The sequence below is a fragment of the Oryx dammah genome, unplaced genomic scaffold (genome assembly GCF_014754425.2).
Source record: "Oryx dammah isolate SB20612 unplaced genomic scaffold, SCBI_Odam_1.1 HiC_scaffold_4, whole genome shotgun sequence".
NCBI classification, from domain to species: domain Eukaryota; kingdom Metazoa; phylum Chordata; class Mammalia; order Artiodactyla; family Bovidae; genus Oryx; species Oryx dammah.
Genome location: NW_024070188.1, coordinates 29,194,012 through 29,214,381, shown reverse-complemented (window position 1 = coordinate 29,214,381; position 20,370 = coordinate 29,194,012). Strand labels below are relative to the sequence as shown.

The 20,370-nt window shown below is 36.2% G+C and overlaps 1 protein-coding gene across 1 annotated transcript in view; it reads left to right on the top strand.

Moving 5' to 3' along the window:
- The window catches only part of AFG1L (AFG1 like ATPase), a 193,050-nt gene that overhangs the window by 142,843 nt on the left and 29,837 nt on the right, over nt 1–20,370 (top strand). Inside the window, exons 9-10 of the mRNA XM_040238553.1 lie at nt 2,370–2,440; nt 2,697–2,797. Coding sequence (XP_040094487.1) covers nt 2,370–2,440; nt 2,697–2,797 — 172 coding nt within the window. The remainder of the gene's footprint in view (nt 1–2,369; nt 2,441–2,696; nt 2,798–20,370) is intronic.

The following is a 20,370-nucleotide window of genomic DNA, read 5'->3' as shown; positions in this document are numbered from 1 at the left end:
GTAAAACTTTTAGGCTGGTAGAGACAGGTAAACTTTAATTTTTCTTGTTACTTGTCTAATTTTTATTCTTAAAGAAATTGATGAGCTCTGACTGATGCATCCTCTTAAGTAAGGAAATCTGAAGTCTGAATGGAATGTGAGACTAGTGTTTTCTTGTAAGTTATTGTTACGGAATTATGAATATATTCATTTCTGATAATGATTTATTTCATTGCATGTTTATTTTATATCAGTATAGATACATCTGATAAAACCAAAATTACACACTAGCTCATCCTGCTGTTAAACAATATGAAGATAAGGTTTCTATCATCCAGAAAGTCAATAGAACTTACTCCCCAAGGTCAAGTGCAAGTTGGCCTTAAGTGGATAATAGTATGTTCAGTTGTGAGCTTACATAAACTGCTTTCATGAATGTTATTTTTAGACTATAACAATAAAAATTTTTATTTTAGGTGTTGTAACTTCTGAGCAATCTTTTATGATAATATAATGGATTTCTTATATAATGCTATTATAATAAAAATAATTTTATCATTTCACATATAATTTCACTATGAATGAATCACTTATAGTATATTTCACAGATGTGGCCTAACTAAAGTCTAGTGAGCCATATTTTAATATTATAGTATATTTGAGCACAAAATAAAAAAAAAATCACCACTGAGGAAGTTTATAAGAAATTGTTTGTTTACCAGATATGCTTTTAGAAACATAACTGTCTTCTATTTTGGTTATTTTTCCAAATTCATTTTTCCCTCTTTATTGGGTAACATGCCTAACATAAGGACAGGGTAACTTACTGAAAGCCAGCAGATGTCCAGGGTTGTCGACATTGCTCTCTTCTTTATATATCCTTTTAAAAATATCTCCCTTCTCCATCAGTTGTGTGTGTATATACCACTATTGCAAAGTGGAGGTGATTCCAAATGAATCCCTGTGAATGATGTTGGCAAAGCCATCTAAACATACATCTGCTTGGTGTGGGCACTGACATTTATGTTGGTTTATAGGATTTCTTTGTACCTTCAAAATTATTTATTCTCTCTATAATCACTCTTTCTATCATGTCATTTTATTACCTTAATACAGCTCTATTCAGTTATCATACAAGGCTTTATATAAGTCAAATAGCATTCCCCTGTAAAGCAAACCATTTTAAATGATATTTTAAAGATCCTTGAGGTGGAGTGGTTACTACTTGAAATGTGACAGTTCCAAACTCTTCATAGTGACTGTGTGCTTTGTTGCATTTTAAAGACATTTACTATAGATCATTTGAAGAATTAGGTGCTTGTGTATTAAATGCCTGCCACCTGACAATTTTCTCAAGGAAGAAATTATTTTGGTTTAGTTTAAGCTTAATGTAAAGAAAAAATAATTTATGAATTTTCAATAAGACTTTAAGATGGATTCCAGAACTCAGTTTAATTGCTTCCACACCTAGATAAGAGTGATTTGTGTGTCAAAATTAAGCATATTGGCAGGTCATCCTGTGTAAGTTTGTACATAGAGTTGAAGTAAACTTATATTTTGACTTGAAGTTTTTTTAACAGCATTTATTTCTTCTGCCAGTTATTTTAGTTCATTGAATGTTAATTTATCAACCCTTCTTTAAAAAAAAAGTGAGAGGAAAAAAGGCCATAGTATTATCACATTTGTATATGTGGGTTTCTTAAACCATATGGTGATTTCTAGTTAGAATACAAAGGATTCTTTGAGGAGACTAACTTCATAGTATCTGCAATGGTGGGCATCACAGAAGAAGAGAGTTTTCTTGGATTTCCAACAAGGACATTTTTGAGAGAAACTGTGTGGTCTGTAATTGTCTTTGTATTCGAAGTCTGATAAAGTTATTGATGTGCAGATCAAGTTGGTATTTTGAAGCTGGTAATTTAATTCTGGGTGTTTGATCCTCTCAGTCAGTGGTTTGACTTGATTTTTTTAAAAGGCAGCTTCAATATTTAATTTCACATGTACCCTCTCAGTAGAGATTTCAAAGGATACTTTGCTGGATCCTTGACTGCCTTGTCTATTTGTTCTTGTTTTGCATGCAAGAGAGAGCCAGAAGCCTTTCTTCTCATTGTGTACACATAGTATTAATGGATTTACTCTGCCTGTATCGTCTCATTACTGGAAACAGCCAGAAGCACAGAAGTCTTTCAGTGTATGCAAATAAGGCAGAATCATCTACCTGAGAGTTAATATTCTCTGCTTTTAAGTGTATTCTAAATCTAATGTTTGTATTTAGAGCATAACATCCTGTTCTTTTTTTTATAGGCAAAAAGCTAAGCAGGCTCAGGCAGCTGTTTGATGTTGGCTTCAAGTGTTATTAATTTCATATTCTATTATTCTTTTCACTGTAGCACAAGTGAAGCTGATGTGGAGGCTGTCATGGATAAGTTGTTTGATGAGCTGGCTCAGAAACAAAATGATTGTACGTAAGTTAATTTCTCTTGAAAGAGAATACATTTAGAACACAATGCCCAATCTCCACTGACCAATTAATAAGTTCCATTGCTGTATATGGGTTGATGCCACGCTCAAGTGGCAGTCATTGTATCAGCATTTTGTCTAATTTATGTGTTGAATCATGTGCTATTATTCATCAAGCTATGCATTTCCTATCTGTAAGAGATGAATTTTATAGTAATTATCCAGACAAGATTGAGTCTTTGTTCATGTTCCCATAGTAACTAGACCAAGGATTCTAAAAGTGCAAGGCAGAGAGCTGCGGCTGAATAAAGCTTGTGGAACGGTTGCCGACTGCACATTTGAAGAGCTGTGTGAGAGAGTGAGTATCCAGACACGTTCAGACTCAGTGGCCTTTTCACATGTTAAAATACTTCATATTTTCCTCTGTGCCTGTTTCAAATTTTAAAATACAATTTACTGAGTCAGAACTGGTTTATTAGTCTCATTAAGAGAAATACTCATCTGTATATGCCCATGTGCTTTTTATAGATATTGGCAAAAAATTTACACTTAGAAGGGCTCTAACACAAAATTAGAAATACAGAGAGAGCTGTCAACTATTGCTGGAAGCAAAACTAGAACGGGCTTTCGGGATATTGTGCAAAAGTCAAACGTAAGAAAATTTCATTTTAGAAAAGATATGAGGTTAGTATGTGGGGAAAGGAAGATGGTGTAATACTACCATGATCCAGGAAGTATGATGTAAAAGAGTTTCCATTCCTTGTTCTCATGGATCCTCTGTTATTGTTATAATATCTGACCTATTTGGGTCAGGTTAAGGAAAGTGAATTTTTTTAACTGTGACATCTATATTATATAATAGTATTTCCAACAGAGAAATATATATATACACACATTTTCATATAAATGAGAGAGATATTGATTGGAAATTAATTATAGATATGAATTCTTTCTTTTAAAAGCTCTGGGAATTCTCAGGACTCAATGAGTATTCAGTTGATTATAAATCTTAAGAAAAACAAAGTCAATGAAATATAACTTTAAGCATAATACCTCATTGTCATGTATAATTTATCATTCCAACTGGTCTCTCTGATTTATCTTGACTTTTAGGTAACTAAAAAGGAATTATTTTTCAGGGAGAAGAGAAAATATTTTTTATACCTGCTAGCCATTTTATGGCTACTTTTCTTAAAAACTAGTAACTTCATTACTTCTAAATTTGTAATTTTCAACCCAGAGAGAAGAATCCAATCTAACAGATGATATCACAGTAATAAAACACTTCCAGACCCATAATGATTAGGATGAATTAGAATCCTCGGACAGGTTGATAATGTTAGTGTCTGGTTATGAAAGTCATTCTGGGTGATATGGACCGTTCATACTTCTGTTGGGTCAATCTCATCAAGGTCCTAATAACCTAATATCTTTAAGCATAATTTTATTAGGGTTTTCATTTAAGTTTTACTTACTTTGCCCAAGAAATAAACTTGGGAAAAATCTTATATATCTGAGAAGCTTACCCTACTTCCATAGAAGGGGACCTAGTGAGGAAAGGGAAGGACAGATCAATTGTGTCTTGGGGTAGTAGGGCAAAGGTAGGTCTCTTAGAGCAACTACTGAGTTTTAATCTCTTTTTTTCCTATGTGCTCATTATTTCAGGATACTTAGTACCAGGAAAAAGTCACTAATCAGGGACTAAAATCTTCATAGTCTACTGTATGGGGGTTGTAAAGAAGTGATTGGAACATTACCTTGAAAAATTGAGATAACACATAAAAATAATTATTTTTATCTTATTTGACAAAAATATGGATTATAATAGCAACTAAGAACTAAATTCCTAAAATAAACAATGAACAAATTATATTTATTTTTTGGCATACCTTTTTTGACAAAATTTTAGGATGATAAAATAGTATATCCCATTTCATAATTTGGTTGTTTGAGTACATGGAAAGCCCTGTTTTGGAGAAGGCAGTGGCACCCCACTCCAGTATTCTTGCCTGGAGAATCCATGGATGGAGGAGCCTGGTAGGCTGTAGTCCATGGGGTCGCTAAGAGTCGGACACGAATGAGCAACTTCACTTTCACTTTTCACATTCATGCATTGTAGAAGGAAATGGCAACCCACTCCAGTGTTCTTGCCTGGAGAATCCCAGGGACAGGGGAGCCTGGTGGGCTGCCGTCTATGGGGTCACACAGAGTCGGACATGACTGAAGTGACTTAGCACAAAGCCCTGTTTAATTCATGAATATTTGTTACTTTCTTTTAAAGCTCATATGGTGTCATTGTCCTTATTGAGTTTTTTCTTTCTTCAAGTTGGCTAGATCTTCATTTGTCTGTGCCTTTGCTTGAATACGTTTACTTTATATCCATATTGTAATTGTGGGATACTTACTACATCAGACTGGATGACTGACATTGAATATTGACATGATAGGTTGGATTAAGCTAGTATTAAGCTGTGATGCAAGTTTGAGGAGGATTATATATTTTTTAATTGAGATATAACTGACCTACTAACGTGTTAGTTTCCGGTGTTCAACATAGTGATTTCAATACTTTTATACATTGCAAAATGACCACCACAGTAAATCTAGTTAACACCTATTACCTTATATAGTTAAAAATTTTTTTTCTTGTCATGAGAATTTTTAAGATCTACTAGCAACTTTGAAATATGCAATATAATATTAATAATTATAATTTTCATGCTATACATTATATCCCTATGACTTATTTATTTTATAACTGAAAGTTTGTACCTTTTGACCTCTTTCACCCATTTCTTCCACTCCCCAAGCCCCATCCCTTGCAGCCACCAATCTGCTATCTGTAGGTATAAGCTTGTTTTCTTGTTTTGTTTTTGTATTTTTAGATTCCACATATAAGTGAGATCATGCAATATTTGTCTTTCTCTTTCTGACTTACTTCACTTAGCATAATGCCCTGAAGGTCATTCCATGTTGTCGCAAATGGCAAGATTTCATTCTTTTTTATGGCCAAATAATATTTCAGTATGTAGGTATACCACATTTACTTTCATTCATTGACTGGCACTTAGGTTGTTTCCATGTCTAGACTATTGTAAATAATGCTGCAGTGATTATGTGGCACATATTATAATTTCAAGTTACTGTCTTTATTTTCTTCAGATAAATACTGAGAAGTAGAATTGCTGGATCATATGGTAGTTCTATTTTTAATTTCTCAAGGAACCTCCATAATGTTTTCCATAGTATCTGTACCAATTTACATTCCCACCAATAGTGTTCAAGGGCTCCTTTTTCTCTACATCCTCACCAACACTTATTTCTAGTCTTTTTTTTTACTTTACAATACTGTATTGGTTTTGCCATACATTGACATGAATCTGCCACAGGTGTACATGAGTTCCCAGTCCTGAAACCCCCTCCCACCACCCTCCCCATATCATCTCTCTGGGTCATCCCAGTGCACCAGCCCCAAGCATCCTGTATCCTGTATCAAACCTAGACTGGCGATTCATTTCTTACCTGATAGTATACATGTTTCGATGCCATTCTCCCAAATCATCCTACCCTCTCCCTCTCCCACAGAATCCAAAAGTCTGTTCTATACATTTGTGTCTCTTTTGCTGTCTCGCATACAGGGTTATCATTACCATCTTTCTAAATTCCATATATATGTGTTAGTATACTGTATTGGTGTTTTTCTTTCTGGCTTGCTTCACTCTGTATAATAGGCTCCAGTTTCATCCACCTCATTAGAACTGATTCAAATGTATTCTTTTTAATGGCTGAGTAATACTCCATTGGGAGAAGGAAATGGCAACCCACTCCAGTGTTCTTGCCTGGAGAATCCCAGGGATGGGGGAGCCTGGTGGGCTGCCGTCTATGGGGTCACACAGAGTCGGACACAACTGAAGTGACTTAGCAGCAGCAGCAGCAGCAATACCCCATTGTGTATATGTACCACAGCTTTCTTATCCATTCGTCTGCTGATGGACATCTAGGTTGCTTCCATGTCCTGGCTATTATAAACAGTGCTACGATGAACATTGGGGTACACGTGTCTCTTTTAATTCTGGTTTCTTTGGTGAGTATGCCCAGCAGTGGGATTGCTGGGTCATAAGGCAGTTCTATTTGCAGTTTTTTAAGGAATCTCCACACTGCTGTCCATAGTGGCTGTACTAGTTTGCATTCCCACCAACAGTGTAAGAGGGTTCCCTTTTCTCCACATCCTCTCCAGCATTTATTGCTTGTAGACTTTTGGATCACAGCCATTCTGACTGGTGTGAAATGGTACCTCATCGTGGTCTTGTCTTTTATGCTAGCCATTCCAACTGATATAAGGTGATATCTCACTGTGGATTTGAATTGTATTTCCCTGAGAATTAGTGACATTACACATCTCATGTATCTGATGGCCATCTATATTTTTTTTGGAAAAATATCTGTTTAGATCATCTGCCCATTTTAAAATTGGATTTTTTTTTTTTTTTTTTTTGCTATTGGATGAGTTCTTCATATATTTTGGATGTTAACCCCTTATCAGATGTGTGATTTGCGTTTCTTCCATTCAATAGGTTGCCTTTTCATTTTCCTGATGGTTTCCTTTACCATGCAGAAGTTTTTTAGTCTGATGTATTCCCACTTTATTTTTGATTTTGTTGCTTTTGGTTTTGGTGCTAGATTTAAACAACATCACCAAGGCTTAGGTTAAGGAGCTTACTGCCCATGTTTTCTTCTAAGAGTTTTATGGTTTCAGGTGTTATCTTTGATTTTTTGAGTTAATTTTTGTGTATGGGGTAAGACAGTGATCAGGTTTCATTCTTTTGCATGTGGCTGTCCACTTTTCACACTGTTTATTGAAGAGACTGTCCTTTCCCTATTGTATGTTTTTGGCTGCTTTGTCATTAATTAATTGACCATATACATGGATTTATTTCTGGGTTCTCTGTTGTGTTCCATTAATCTGTGTACCTAGTTTCATACAAATATTATGCTCTTTTGTTACAATAGCATTATAATATAGTTTGAAATTGGGGAGCATGATGCCTATAGCCTAGAGAAATTTTTAAGATTTCTTTGGGTATTCAGGCTCTTCTTTGGTTCCACATAAATTTTTTTTTTTTTAATTTTTTTTACTTTATTTTACTTTACAATACTGTATTGGTTTTGCCATACATTGACATGAATCTGCCATGGGTGTATACGAGCTCTCAATCCTGAATCCCCCTCCCACCTCCCACCCCATATCATCTCTCTGGATCATCCCCGTGCACCAGCCCCAAGCATCCTGTATCCTGTATCGAACATAGACTGGCGCTTCGTTTCTACATGATAGTATACATGTTTCGATGCCATTTTCCCAAATCATCCCACCCTCTCCCTCTCCCTCAGAGTCCAGAAGTCCATTCTATACATCTGTGTCTCTTTTGCTGTCTCGCATACAGGGTCATCATTACCATCTTTCTAAATTCCATATATATGTGTCAGTATACTGTATTGGTGTTTTTCTTTCTGGCTTACTTCACTCTGTATAGTTGGCTCCAGTTTCATCCATCTCATTAGAACTGATTCAACTGTATTCTTTTTAATGGCTGAGTAATACTCCATTGTGTATATGTACCACAGCTTTCTTATCCATTCATCTGCTGATGGACATCTAGGTTGTTTCCATGTCCTGGCTATTATAAACAGTGCTGCAATGAACATTGGGGTACACATGTCTCTTTCTATTCTGGTTTCCTCGGTGTGTATGCCCAGCAGTGGGATTGCTGAGTCATAAGGCAGTTCTATTTGCAGTTTTTTAAGGAATCTCCACACTGTTCTCCATAGTGGCTGTACTAGTTTGCATTCCCACCAACAGTGTAAGAGGGTTCCCTTTTCTCTACACCCTCTCCAGCATTTATTGCTTGTAGACTTTTGGATCGCAGCCATTCTGACTGGTGTGAAACACATAAATTTTTTGATTGTTCTATTTTTATGAAAAATACCATTGGAGTTTTGATAGGGATTGCATTGGATCTATAGCTTGCTTTGGGTAGTGTGGACATTTTAACAATATTAATTCTCTGATCCATAAGCATGGACTATCTTTTCACTTATTTATATCTTCTTTAATTTCTTTCATTAATCTCTTGTAGTTTTCAGCAAATAGGTCTTTCCTCTTCTTAGTTAAATTTATTCTCAAGTATTTTATTCTTTTTGATGCAATTATAAATCAGATTGTTTTCTTAATTTCTCTTTCTGATAGTTTGTTATTAATATATAGAAACATAACAAATTTTTGTATATGATTTTGTATCCCATGACTTTGCTGAATTCTTTTCATTAGTTCTAACAATTTTTTGGTGGAGTCTTTAGAGTGTTCAATATGTGGCATGTCATTTGCAAACAGTGACAGTTTTATTTCTTCCCTTTTAATTTGGATGCCTTTTACTTCTTTTTCTTGCTTAATTGCTCTGGCTGGAACTTGCAATACTATGTTGAATGAAAGTTCTGAGAGTGGGCATCTTTGTCTTGTTCTTGATCTGAGAAGAAAAACTTTTAACTTTTTGCCATAGAGTCTGATGTTAGCTATGGGCTTATTATATATGACCTTTACTATACTGAGGTACATTACCTCTGTATCCACTTTGTTGAAAATTTTTATCATTAATGGATGTTGAATTTTGTCCAAATGCTTTTACTGCATCTCTTGAGATCATTAAATGATTTATATCCTTCATTTTGTTAATTTAGTGTGTCCAAATTGACTACTTTGTACATGTTGAACCATCCTTGCATAACTGGAATAAATCCCAATCCCATTTTAATATTGTGTGATCCTTTTAATGTACTGATGAACTTGGTTTGCTAGTATTTTGTTCAAGATTTTTGCATCTATGTTCATCAGGGATATGCATGCCCAGTTGTGTCTGATTCTTTGTGACTGCACGGACTGTAGCCCACCAGCTTTCTCTGTCCGTGTGATTATCCTGGCAAGAACACTGGAATGGGTTGGCATTTCCTCCTCTATGGGATCTTCCCAACCCAGGGACTGAACCTGTGTCTCCTGCATTGCAGGCAGATTCTTTACCACCCAGTCACCTGGGAAGCCATCAGGGGTATTGGCCTGTAATTTTCTTTTCTTATGACATCCTTGTCTGGTTTTGGTATCAGGATAATGCCAGCCTTGTTAAATGAATTTGGAAGTGTTACCTCTTCTGTTGTTTAGAAAAGTTTGGGAAGTATTGGTATTACTTCTTCTTTGAATGCTTCATAGAATTCACCAGTGAAACTGTCTGGTTTTTGATTTTAGGAGGTTTTTGATTTTTGATTCAATTTCACTGCTAAATTTGCTCTGTTTTTTCATGATTCAGTCTTGGTACATTGTATGCTTCTAGGAATTTATCTATTTCTTCTAGATTGTCAAATTTGTTGATGTATATTGTTTATAAGAGTCTCTTTTTTAAATTTAATTTTTAAATTGAAGTACAGTTGATTTACAGTGTTGTGCCAATCTCTGCTATACAGCAGAGTGACTCAAACACATATAGACATTTATTTTAAAAAATGTTCTTTTCTATTATGATTTATCGCAGGATATTGAATATAGTTCCCTACGCTATGCAGTTTACATCTGCTAATCCTACACTCTCAGTCCTCCCCATCCCTCTCCCCCTCCCCCTTGGAAACCACAAGTCTGTTCTCTGTGTCTGTGAATCATTTGTGGCTATGTTTATTTGTGCCATATTTTAGAATCCACATATAAGTAATACCATATGGTATTTGTCTTTCTCTTTCTGACTGACTTCACTTAGTGTGATAATCTCTGATTGTATCCATATTGCTGCATATTATATCCATATTGGCATTATTTTCCTGTTTTTTATGGTTGAATAGTATTTCATTATATATAGGGACCACGTCTTCTTTATCCATTCATCAGCCAGACATTTAGGTTGTCTCCATGTTTTGGTTATTGTAAATAATACTGCTGTGTACACATAATAGTCTCTTTGATCCCTTGTATTTCTGTGGTATCAATTGTAATGTCTCCTCTTTAATTTCTGATTTTATTTAAGTCCTCTGTTTTTCTCTTGGTGAATCTAGCTAAAGGTTTGTGAATTTTATGTTTTCAAAGAACCAGTTCCTAATTTTATTGATCTTTTCTATCATCTTTGTAGGCTCTATTTCATTTATTTCCGTGCTGATTTTTGTTATTTCATGAAGGGCTACATTTTAAAGTTTGTTTGTTTGTTTGTATTTTCTTGGTATGATGATTTTGCATTTCTTTGCAACCCTTAAAAACTATGTCAGTTCAGATATTGAACACTTTGCAGGAAGAAGACTCCTGTACCTCTCCCAGCTCCAAGCACAGTTCCTCAGATCTGAAATCCTGCAAGTTAACATCTGGTCTTTTGGTCTGTGGGATTCCCATTCTCTGCAAATCTACTGTTCAACACTATCCTGCCCAGAGAAACAGTCTCAATTAGGAGACCCTATAGTACCTTCATAGTAATAATAGCAAACATTACCATGTACAGGCATCATTCTAAGTACTTTATATATATTAATTAATTTAATACTTACAATAGGTAGGTACTTCTATCCCAATTTATAGGTGGAAAAATTGAGGCACCAAGATATTAAGTTACTTTCCTAAGATCACATAGCTAAGTCAGTGGCAGAGCCCAAGACTTGAACTCCTTGGTAGCCTAGGAGTCAGATTCTGTGCTCTTAATCACTACAGTATATCTGAAATACTGTCCTGGAAAAATTCTACATCAAATCTTTAATATAATTCTGGTTCTACCATGAAATACAATCAGGTACTTTGTGAATTGTCACATCTGAGCTAAACCTTAAGCCTTATGTGAAGCATGAAACTGGCTGGGGAGCAGATAACCTCCAGTCTGAGAGACCTGCCTCTCTGTTAGAACCGTGGTGCAGAACTGTCCGACTCACATACCTTGTCATGTCCACTGGGAATGGGCCCAGCTACTGACCTCTCCATCCCCCTAAAGGCAACCTAGGGCCTGTGCCTTCAGGATAGGGACCTCATGCCTTAGGCAACCTCGTTCCTTTACTCCTTAGTAAAAAATATCATTTTTTTCCTCCCAATCATGATATGAAAAAAGTTGGGAATCCCTGCCTTGGAGACCTGTGGGAAGGTAAAAGAGAATATGTTTGAATGATCTTTGTTCCCTGTCACTCCCTCCACATTAGAGCTGTGGAAAGGAAAGTGGAGCAGATTCATTTCTTCAGACATAACATGAACTTTCGGGTTTTCTTTCCTTTCCTTGACATAGTTACTTGGCTTAATCACAGGGTAATGGAGAAGTCAGAAATATCATTAGTTAGGTCAGTGGTTTTTGAAGTGTGGTTCTTAGAAGTCCAGGGGCCGGAGACACTTTCAAAGGTCCTAGAGGTCAAAACTCTCTCTAATAATACTAGGATACTGTTTGCCTTTTCCATTGTGGTGACATTTGCAATAATAGAGCAAAAGCACTGGTGGATAAAACTGCTGGTGCTTTAGCATGAATCAAGGCAATGGCACCAATCAATGTTATATTCTTCATTGCCCATGTACTTACAGTTCCACTCTAAAATGTCTTGAAGAAGCAGTAAAAATGATTAATATTGTTCAATCTCAACTGTTGAGAACATGGTCATGAAGGAAGAATATCTAAAGTTCATCTGCTGTATTCCAAATATGAGGGTTGTCTTTAGTAAAAGCATTTGTGCAGTTGTTTGATTTGTTAGCTAAACTACCTACTTTTTTCATGGAACACCATTTTCACTTGGAAGGATAAGTGATAGACAGACTGTGGTTATTCAGGTTTGGCAGACATTTTCTCACAGTGTTTAACAGACATTTTCTTGAAAATGAATAAAGAAAAAGTTCACTTCTTTCATTTTAAGAAAGCAACTACCAGTATTTGTTGCCAATGATAAAATTTGAGCAAACGAGTGAAAAGTAGAATTTTGGAAAACTTGTTGCTGCCACCATGAACTTGGTATCTCTTCCCAGTTCTTAAGTATTTTTTTTTCCTGATGAGATTGATGGTGATATTAACAAAGATCTGGTATTGTATAATTAAATACATTTAGAAGATATCCATAACTCTTTGAATGAATATTTTCCAATAACCAGTATATACTCCTATGATGAAGGTCCATTTAAAATGCAAGAAAGATGAATGGATTTTAATATAACAGAATTAAAAAAATATGCTAATATTGTTTTATATTCTGCATTACAACTGTCATTTTAAAAATTACTTCTTGTCAAATTTTAAAAAAATTTTGAATAGACTTATTTTTTAGAACAGTTTTAGAAAAAACTGTTTTATAGAAAAATTGAGAAGGTAGGCTAGAGAGTTTCCATATACTCCCAAATCCAGCTTGCCCTGTTATTAACATCATACATTACTATGGTATATTCGTTGTCATAAATGAACCAATATTGATATTATTTTAAATTTATTCATTTATTATTTAGATACATCGTCTCAGTTGCATGGTGCACAGTCTTGGTAGTTACGTAGCTTGGGCTTAGTTGCCCTGTGGCATGTGGGATCTTAGTTTCCTGACCAGGAATCACCCCTGCGTCTCCTGCATTGGAAGGCCGGTTCTTAACCATTGGACCAGGGAAGTCCCTATATTGATATTGTTAACTAAAGTCCATATATTATTCAGATTTCCTTAGTTTCTACCCAGTATTCAATTTCTGTTCCAGGATCCCGTCCAGGGCACCACATTACCTTTAGTCATCATGCCTCCTTAGATTCCTCTTGGTTGTAACAGTTTCTCAGACTTTCCTTGCTTTTGATGACCCTGACAATTTTGAGGCATACTGGTCAGTTATTTTGTAGAATGTCCGTCAGTTGAGATTTGTCTGGTGTTTTCTCCTATCTTGACTGGAAATGTGGACTTCAGGAGGAAGCCCACAGAGGTCAAGTGTTATTTTCATCAAGTCATATCAAAGATACATATTATTAACATGACTTGTCACTGTTGATGTTAACCTTGATCACACTTGTCTGATGTAGTGTTTGTTAGGCTTCTCCACAATAAAGTTACCCTTTTCCTCCTTTTTCCTTAGTGAGCTCTTTAAAAGGAAGTTCTTATTGAGTTTTCACATAGCTGCAAAGAAGAAAATCCACATTTATCTAATAAGGCTGTCAAAAGACTTTTCCCTTTTCCACTACATATTTGTGTGAGGCTAGATTTTCTTCAACCAACGTATGGTTGGTTCAACTAAAGCAACATGTCACAGTATTTTGACTATAAAAGCAGGTATGAGAATTCCACTATCTTCTATCATGCCAGGCATTAAAAAGATGTGCAAAAAGTATAAAACAATTTTATAAAAATATTCCTCTTACAAAATTATTTTCATTTTAGAAAATATAATTATTTTCACAAAAGTTTTATTTTTGTTATTTTTATAGGTTGAATATAAGTTTTATCATTGCTATTTTAAATAAATCAATAAATATTTTAGAATTTTCTAAGTTTTCATTGCTAATACAGTAAATATTGGGAGATAAAACCTGCAGAAGCAAAAGCTCATGGGTTCTTCAATAATTTTTAAGAGTGTTAGGGAGTCCTGAAACCATAAAGTTTGGGAACTACTTTCTTTAGAGTTAAATTTCTGTGAACCTAAAATGAAAGTACCCTCTATTCAAAGAAAGCAAACCAAAACTGAATTCTAAAGGCTTAATGAGTGAACTGACTATACCTAAATTTTCCTTATTGAGAATGTAATTTTTACACCTGCAGAAAATTGTTTCCTCAACTGATAACTGTGCTCACAAGTAACTGTTTGCAAGAGTAGTTTGTTATTTGTGTCTTAAAAATAATGACAGGTGGCCAGGTGTGTTTGCAAAAAGTCTGAGCAGAAAAATATATCCGTTGATGCATATGCATGGGTGTATATATTGTTCACTGTCAACTTTTTGTTCATTAGCTTTCTTCTTTGGTTCTTAGTATTCAAGGAATGGAGATCCATCAGATATGTGTTTTGCTTTTCAACTGTCTATTAGTCTTGATTATGTTATATTAATTTGTATATTGTTAGACTTATCAAATTGTATCAAACAGAATCTCTTGGGGAGTGTTGCTAAAAGAGATTTCCCTTCTTGTTCTTTGTTCTTTCTCTATTTCATTTGTTGTATTCCAAATGAAACCACTGAATAGGGACTACTTCTGGTTTGTGTACCTGGTACACTCTCAGTAAATACTAAAGGATGAATAGCTTTTATCTCCACTGTTTGGCCGAGAGTCAAGGCTGATGGTGTTTGGATGCCAGTGCTGGTGATTAGCATCAGGGAATAAGGGCATTAATCACCAGAGCTGAGGCAGCCCAAGAATCTCCTTGGCCATTTACCTTCCTGGCAGCAAAACCATTCTGGTAACATGGCCAATCCATGTGTGTCTGTTCCCCAGATATTCTGACCTCTGCCTGAATAAGGCAGTCTACCACCCTGGCTAAAGCATAGGAACAGGTAGGGCAGAAATGAGATTCCAAAGAGCTGAGTAGAGAATGGGTCAAATTATTGTAGGGAGGAAGGTAAATCCAATGTCAAAAATGAGTCTTAGGTCTTTCTGTCCTTTATGTTTCCCTGACCTCATTCCAGTCGACCTTTTAGGTAAAAAGTCATAGTCTTGGTGTTGAAAGTCACCTTGAAAGCCATCTTATCTAACCACCATTTATCCAATCCTGAATTCTCCCTACAAACTCTTGCTTGCCTTGCTGTGCCAGTTTGAGGGGTGTAATTAAATGTATGAGAAGGAATTTAGGACATATGCACTAAGATGGTAAGCTTCAACATACATACCTGGACCCAACTGTTTCATATTGGCCCTCTGGATTATGAGGCAAGTTTTTGGGAAAAAACCTCATAATTGACCCACACCATAATTTGATTTAAAAAGTTAAGGTATATGCTAGTAACTTTTAACCTGAATCTACATAATTATCCTGAAATTTTTAAAATGAAAGAATAAGAATTTGCTGCAAGGTTGGAAGTTAGACTGAAAGATCAGTTTTACTAATTGTTGATGATAATTAGTCTTTTCTAGGGGAATAACTATATATTGGGTTAAAAGTTATGTTTTTTTTGTGTGTGTGTTTACTATTTTAAAGGAAAAAAGACTTTAAGAGAAATTGCCCATTTAAAAGGGGCTAGATTAGAAATTAGAAAACAGTGGCCACTTAGAATAATTGTGGTCATTTTCATGATACAAATGGAGATAAAAATAATCTGAAGGGCTGGAGTAAAACTGGGTGGAGAGAACAGCTTCCCAGTTTCTTCACATGGGAAGTTTTCACACAGACACATTGTGAGACTAAGTAGTCTTGCTCAGCTTCTGTTCCTAGACTGGAGTAAGAACATCTTAGCTGATGCAGCGAGTATGACAACAAAAAATTTAAGCTCTTCAGGCCATGGACTTCTCAGACATAGCTGCTTGAAGCCTCTCTTAGGGAGAAAATTTACTTTCATTTTCTTGAATTATATTTATGTCGTTGCTAACTTTAAAATGTACTCAGTCCCTGTAACTGGAGAGAAGTTGCTTCAGGATTCCCAGAGGGTCTCAAGGGAAGAGGACGTGTGCTAAGAACTGTATACCTTCAACATGTCCTTTTTTTTCCTTTTAGAAATAAAATTATTTTGAGGCTCAGATCGAGTAGTAGATGCAACTCCTCATATTCTTCTCAAAATCACTTCTACTGTAGGAAAGCCAGACAAACTAGTATTTAATACTTGCTTTGGTCTTTGGAAGGAGTGTCTACTGTTCCAAAAATGCTTAAGAAATGTGAATTAAAAATTTAAATTAAAGAGGTTATTAACTTTGTAAAATGAAAATTTAAAGTACGTGGTCTCACTTGGCTTTTAATAATACATGTATCATAGCCTTAAATAATAGTCAGGAATAGTTCCCTAAACAGAAGACCTGTATAATGAAATGATGGGTAAAGGGTTAGGAAAATCTAGGCCAATCAATTGGTGGCTCAGATGGTAAAGTGTCTGCCTACAATGTAGGAGACCCGGGTTCAGTCCCTGGGTTGGGAAGATCTCCTGGAGAAGGGAATGGCAACCTACTCCAGTATTCTTGCCCCCGCCCCAAAAGGGGCTCAAAGAAATATTTTGGAGAAGGAAATGGCAACCCACTCCAGTGTTCTTGCCTGGAGAATCCCAGGGACGGGGGAGCCTGGTGGGTTGCCGTCTATGGGGTCGCACAGAGTTGGACATGTCTGAAGCAACTTAGCAGCAGTAGCAGCAGGCCAGTCAATTAACATGACTATAAAACACTTTAAAAGTACTTGTTTGATTTTTTAAAAGAGCTCTAATACTGGTGGTTTTCCTAATGCCAGCCTCCAATTGGCTTGATTTTTTTTTTTTTAACAAAAAATTGTTTAACCAAAGTATTCCTTTGATTTGTAATTTTAAAGTTTTTCTGTTTCTCATTGTAAGGTATATGATTTGATATATTTCGTAGTATCTTCCCCTAGATTGGATCAGTTAACTCAAAATTAGTAATTACTTCCTACATTGCTAATTAAAATATTCAGTAAGGTACATCTCACTGCTGCTGCTGCTAAGTTACTTCAGTCGTGTCCAACTCTGTGCGACCCCATAGACAGCAGCCCACCTGGCTCCCCCGTCCCTGGGATTCTCCAGGCAAGAACACTGGAGTGGGTTGCCATTTCCTTCTCCACTGCATGAAAGTGAAAACTGAAAATGAAGTCGCTCAGTCGTGTCTGACTCTTAGTGACCCCATGGACTGCAGCCTACCAGGCTCCTCCATCCATGGGATTTTCCAGGCAAGAGTACTGGAGTGGGGTGCCATTGCCTTCTCCACCAGACCTATTATTACTTTGAGACGTAAATATTTTATAGAAAGAAGTAGGAGAATTATTAGAATATACTGTTTTGTTTCTTAAAATAACTTTTGAAGATACTGTTGAGTCAGGGAAAAGATTTTGAGAAAAAAGCTAGAAGTGAGGGATAGTATTACGAAATTATGAGATTTCCACATATTCTAGGGTATCAACCAGGAAAAGAGAACAATGTGAGCTGTGAGTTCAGTTTTATTTGGGGAGTTCCTGAGGACTATAGCCTGGAGACAACCTCTCAGATAGCTCTGAGGGACTGCTCCGAAGAGGTAAGGGCTAGGTCAGTATATATGTAATTTTGGCTAAGAAGATACATGCAATTAAGCATATACCAAGGTTGCTGTTAGTCTTGAGGAGCAGATGCCTCTGTTAATGATTTTCATGCTTTTCTAAGTATGAGAAGATGCAAGAAATTCGGTTCATAAAATTTTTTCCCAAAAATGTCTATCTGAAGGCTTGTTCTGCCGGTTTTCCCAGAGCACAGAGTGCTTCCTTCCTGATCTCCACCCTGAGCTCCTTTCAGAGCATGTTAAAGGTCAGCAACTACCATGGCTAGTGGCTTCATTCTGATAGAACCAGAACAATATTATTTGTTGTCAAGGATCAAGTGCTATTATTAATCAAAAAGCATATGTTTTGTAAGATTTCCCTCCCAAGTTTCCTACAAGGATTCAGTGATCAGCAACTATTTCTTAAGTGCCTCGGTATCAATATGCCACAGTGTTATGAGGAATATAAAAGGAATGGAAGGAGTTTCTTTCAAAGAGTTTACAATTTAATAAGGGAAATAACATGAATCAAATACCGGACAATGCAGTAGAGTGGAAAGAGGCCTAGCTGAATCAAGAAGTATGAATCCCAGTTGTTACTCAGATACTATGTAGCTGAATGGCCTTAGGTCACTTAATCTCTCTGGGTGCAAGTACTGTACTTCATCTGTAAAATGCATGATGTGATCAGCTAATTTCTTTCACTCTTGTCAGCTGTAACAGTCTATTTTAAAGAGCTGTGCTCTTTAAATACATATTATGAGTACATCAGGAGGTCAGGATGATAAGAATTAGGAAGGCTCTCAGGAGACATGAGATTTGTGATCTTGACCTTGAAAGACAAGTAGAATTCAGAAGAGCAGACTGAAGATGATCTGAAGGCAAGCAACAGTGTTACAGGAGGAAGAGAAGATACTTGCCTAAGGAGAGCAGAGTGCCATGTTGGAGAGAAAAGGGAAGTAAGAATGAAAATCCCAGACAGACTGGCCATAATATCAGGCAGAGGAGCATAGACTTCTTACCCTGATTCACAGAGAGTCACCTGCAGAGGTTTTGAGCAGAACATTGTACATAAAACAATGTTTTAGGAAAACTAATGGGGCAGTAAACTCTAGAAAAGGTTATAACTTTCACCAGCATGTTCTAGTGGATAGGCAAATAGTATCTCCTCTTGAGAATGTTATCCTTTCAGGAAGGAAACTTGCAAAATAAATAAGCCAACATACTAGTTATTGGAGTAATCTTCAAATAAAGCAGGGTAGCAGAGAGAGTCCTACCCATTTTATATTAATATTTATAGCCCTTTCCCCTAGTCATTCAATAGATATTCATTGAGAACAGTAGTCCCCCTGTATCTGTGGGGGATATGTTCCAATCCTGAAACGTATTGGATACTTGCAATTAAGAGTGGGTGGATGCCTGAAACCATGAATACTATATATACAATTGTTTTTCCTTCATATACATATCTATGATAAAGTTTAATTTATATAAATTAGGCATAGTAAGACAATAACAACAGTAATTAATAATAAAATAGGTTAATTATCCACCAGGTTGCAAAAGCGTCAGACACAACTTAGTGACTAAACAACAACTATGATAAAATTTTTAAGAATATGGTCTCTCTCTCGAAGTATCTTATTGTACAACTATAATGCCTCTTCCTTCTTAACTAGGCACTTGTCATGCACTACGGCTGTTACTTTTACAGTTTAAGATACAGCAGCAAAGTTAGCATGAAATTCTTCTTCCTTCACAATTTTGCAAGGAGATGATTCACTCTTACCATAGATTTTAGCAACCTCAGCGTAAAATTTTTTTTCATTCCTTATTCAGTCAGGAACTTTTATCTTTTCATTTAAAGGAAGCACCTTACAGTTTCGCTTTGGTATATCTGAATTACCAATGTCACTGCTTTTGCACTTTGGGGCCATTATTAAGTAAAATAAGGGTTACTTCAACATAAGCACTGGGATATCCAGAGAATTCATCTGATACTTGAGATGGCTACTAAGTGACTACTGGGCGGAATACCCTTGACCAAGATGTGATTCACATTCTGAACTGGATAGTGCAAGATTTCATCACACCACACAGAACAATGTGCAATTTAAAGACTTATGAATTGTTTATTTCTGGAATTTTCCATTTGATGTTTTCAGACCAGGGTTCACCACAGTTAACTGAAATTGTGGAAAGTGAAACCTCCTGTACTTAATGGAAAGCTGGCATAGTTCTAGGTGCGGTAGGCAGATGAATAAAAGTCAGTCACCAGTTAGTTTAGAGGAGAAAATATGAGTAGAATATAGCGTGTGAGGCAGATTATAATTAGTACCATAGGGTCTGTACGACCAGACTCCTGTTGGTAGTCAGAGAGGGACTGAGCATTGAAGGCTGCAGGGCTGGAGACACTGCTGGTGCAGGAAAGGAGGGGGAGGGCGCGAGGGGTGGCTGTTTGGTTGTTCCTGAGGATGGGGGATCATGAGGGCAACTTTTGTGATCTTTTCCTCCTCTGAGGTTTTATGCTTCCATGAAAAACACAGAAGTAGAAAATTTCAGACTATATTTAGAGATTTCAAGACCCCGGAGGGTCCTCCTTTCACTAATAATAGAGGATCTCCTGTCTGACCAACCGACCTATAGATCACAACTGTCACTCTGGACAAAATCTAAAAAATAATTACCTGGAAGGCATTATTGAGCAACCAAAAGCAGGGAGAAAGTGGAGCACTATCCGCACATGGAGAAAATATTGACTCTGATGAATTCTTATTTTTA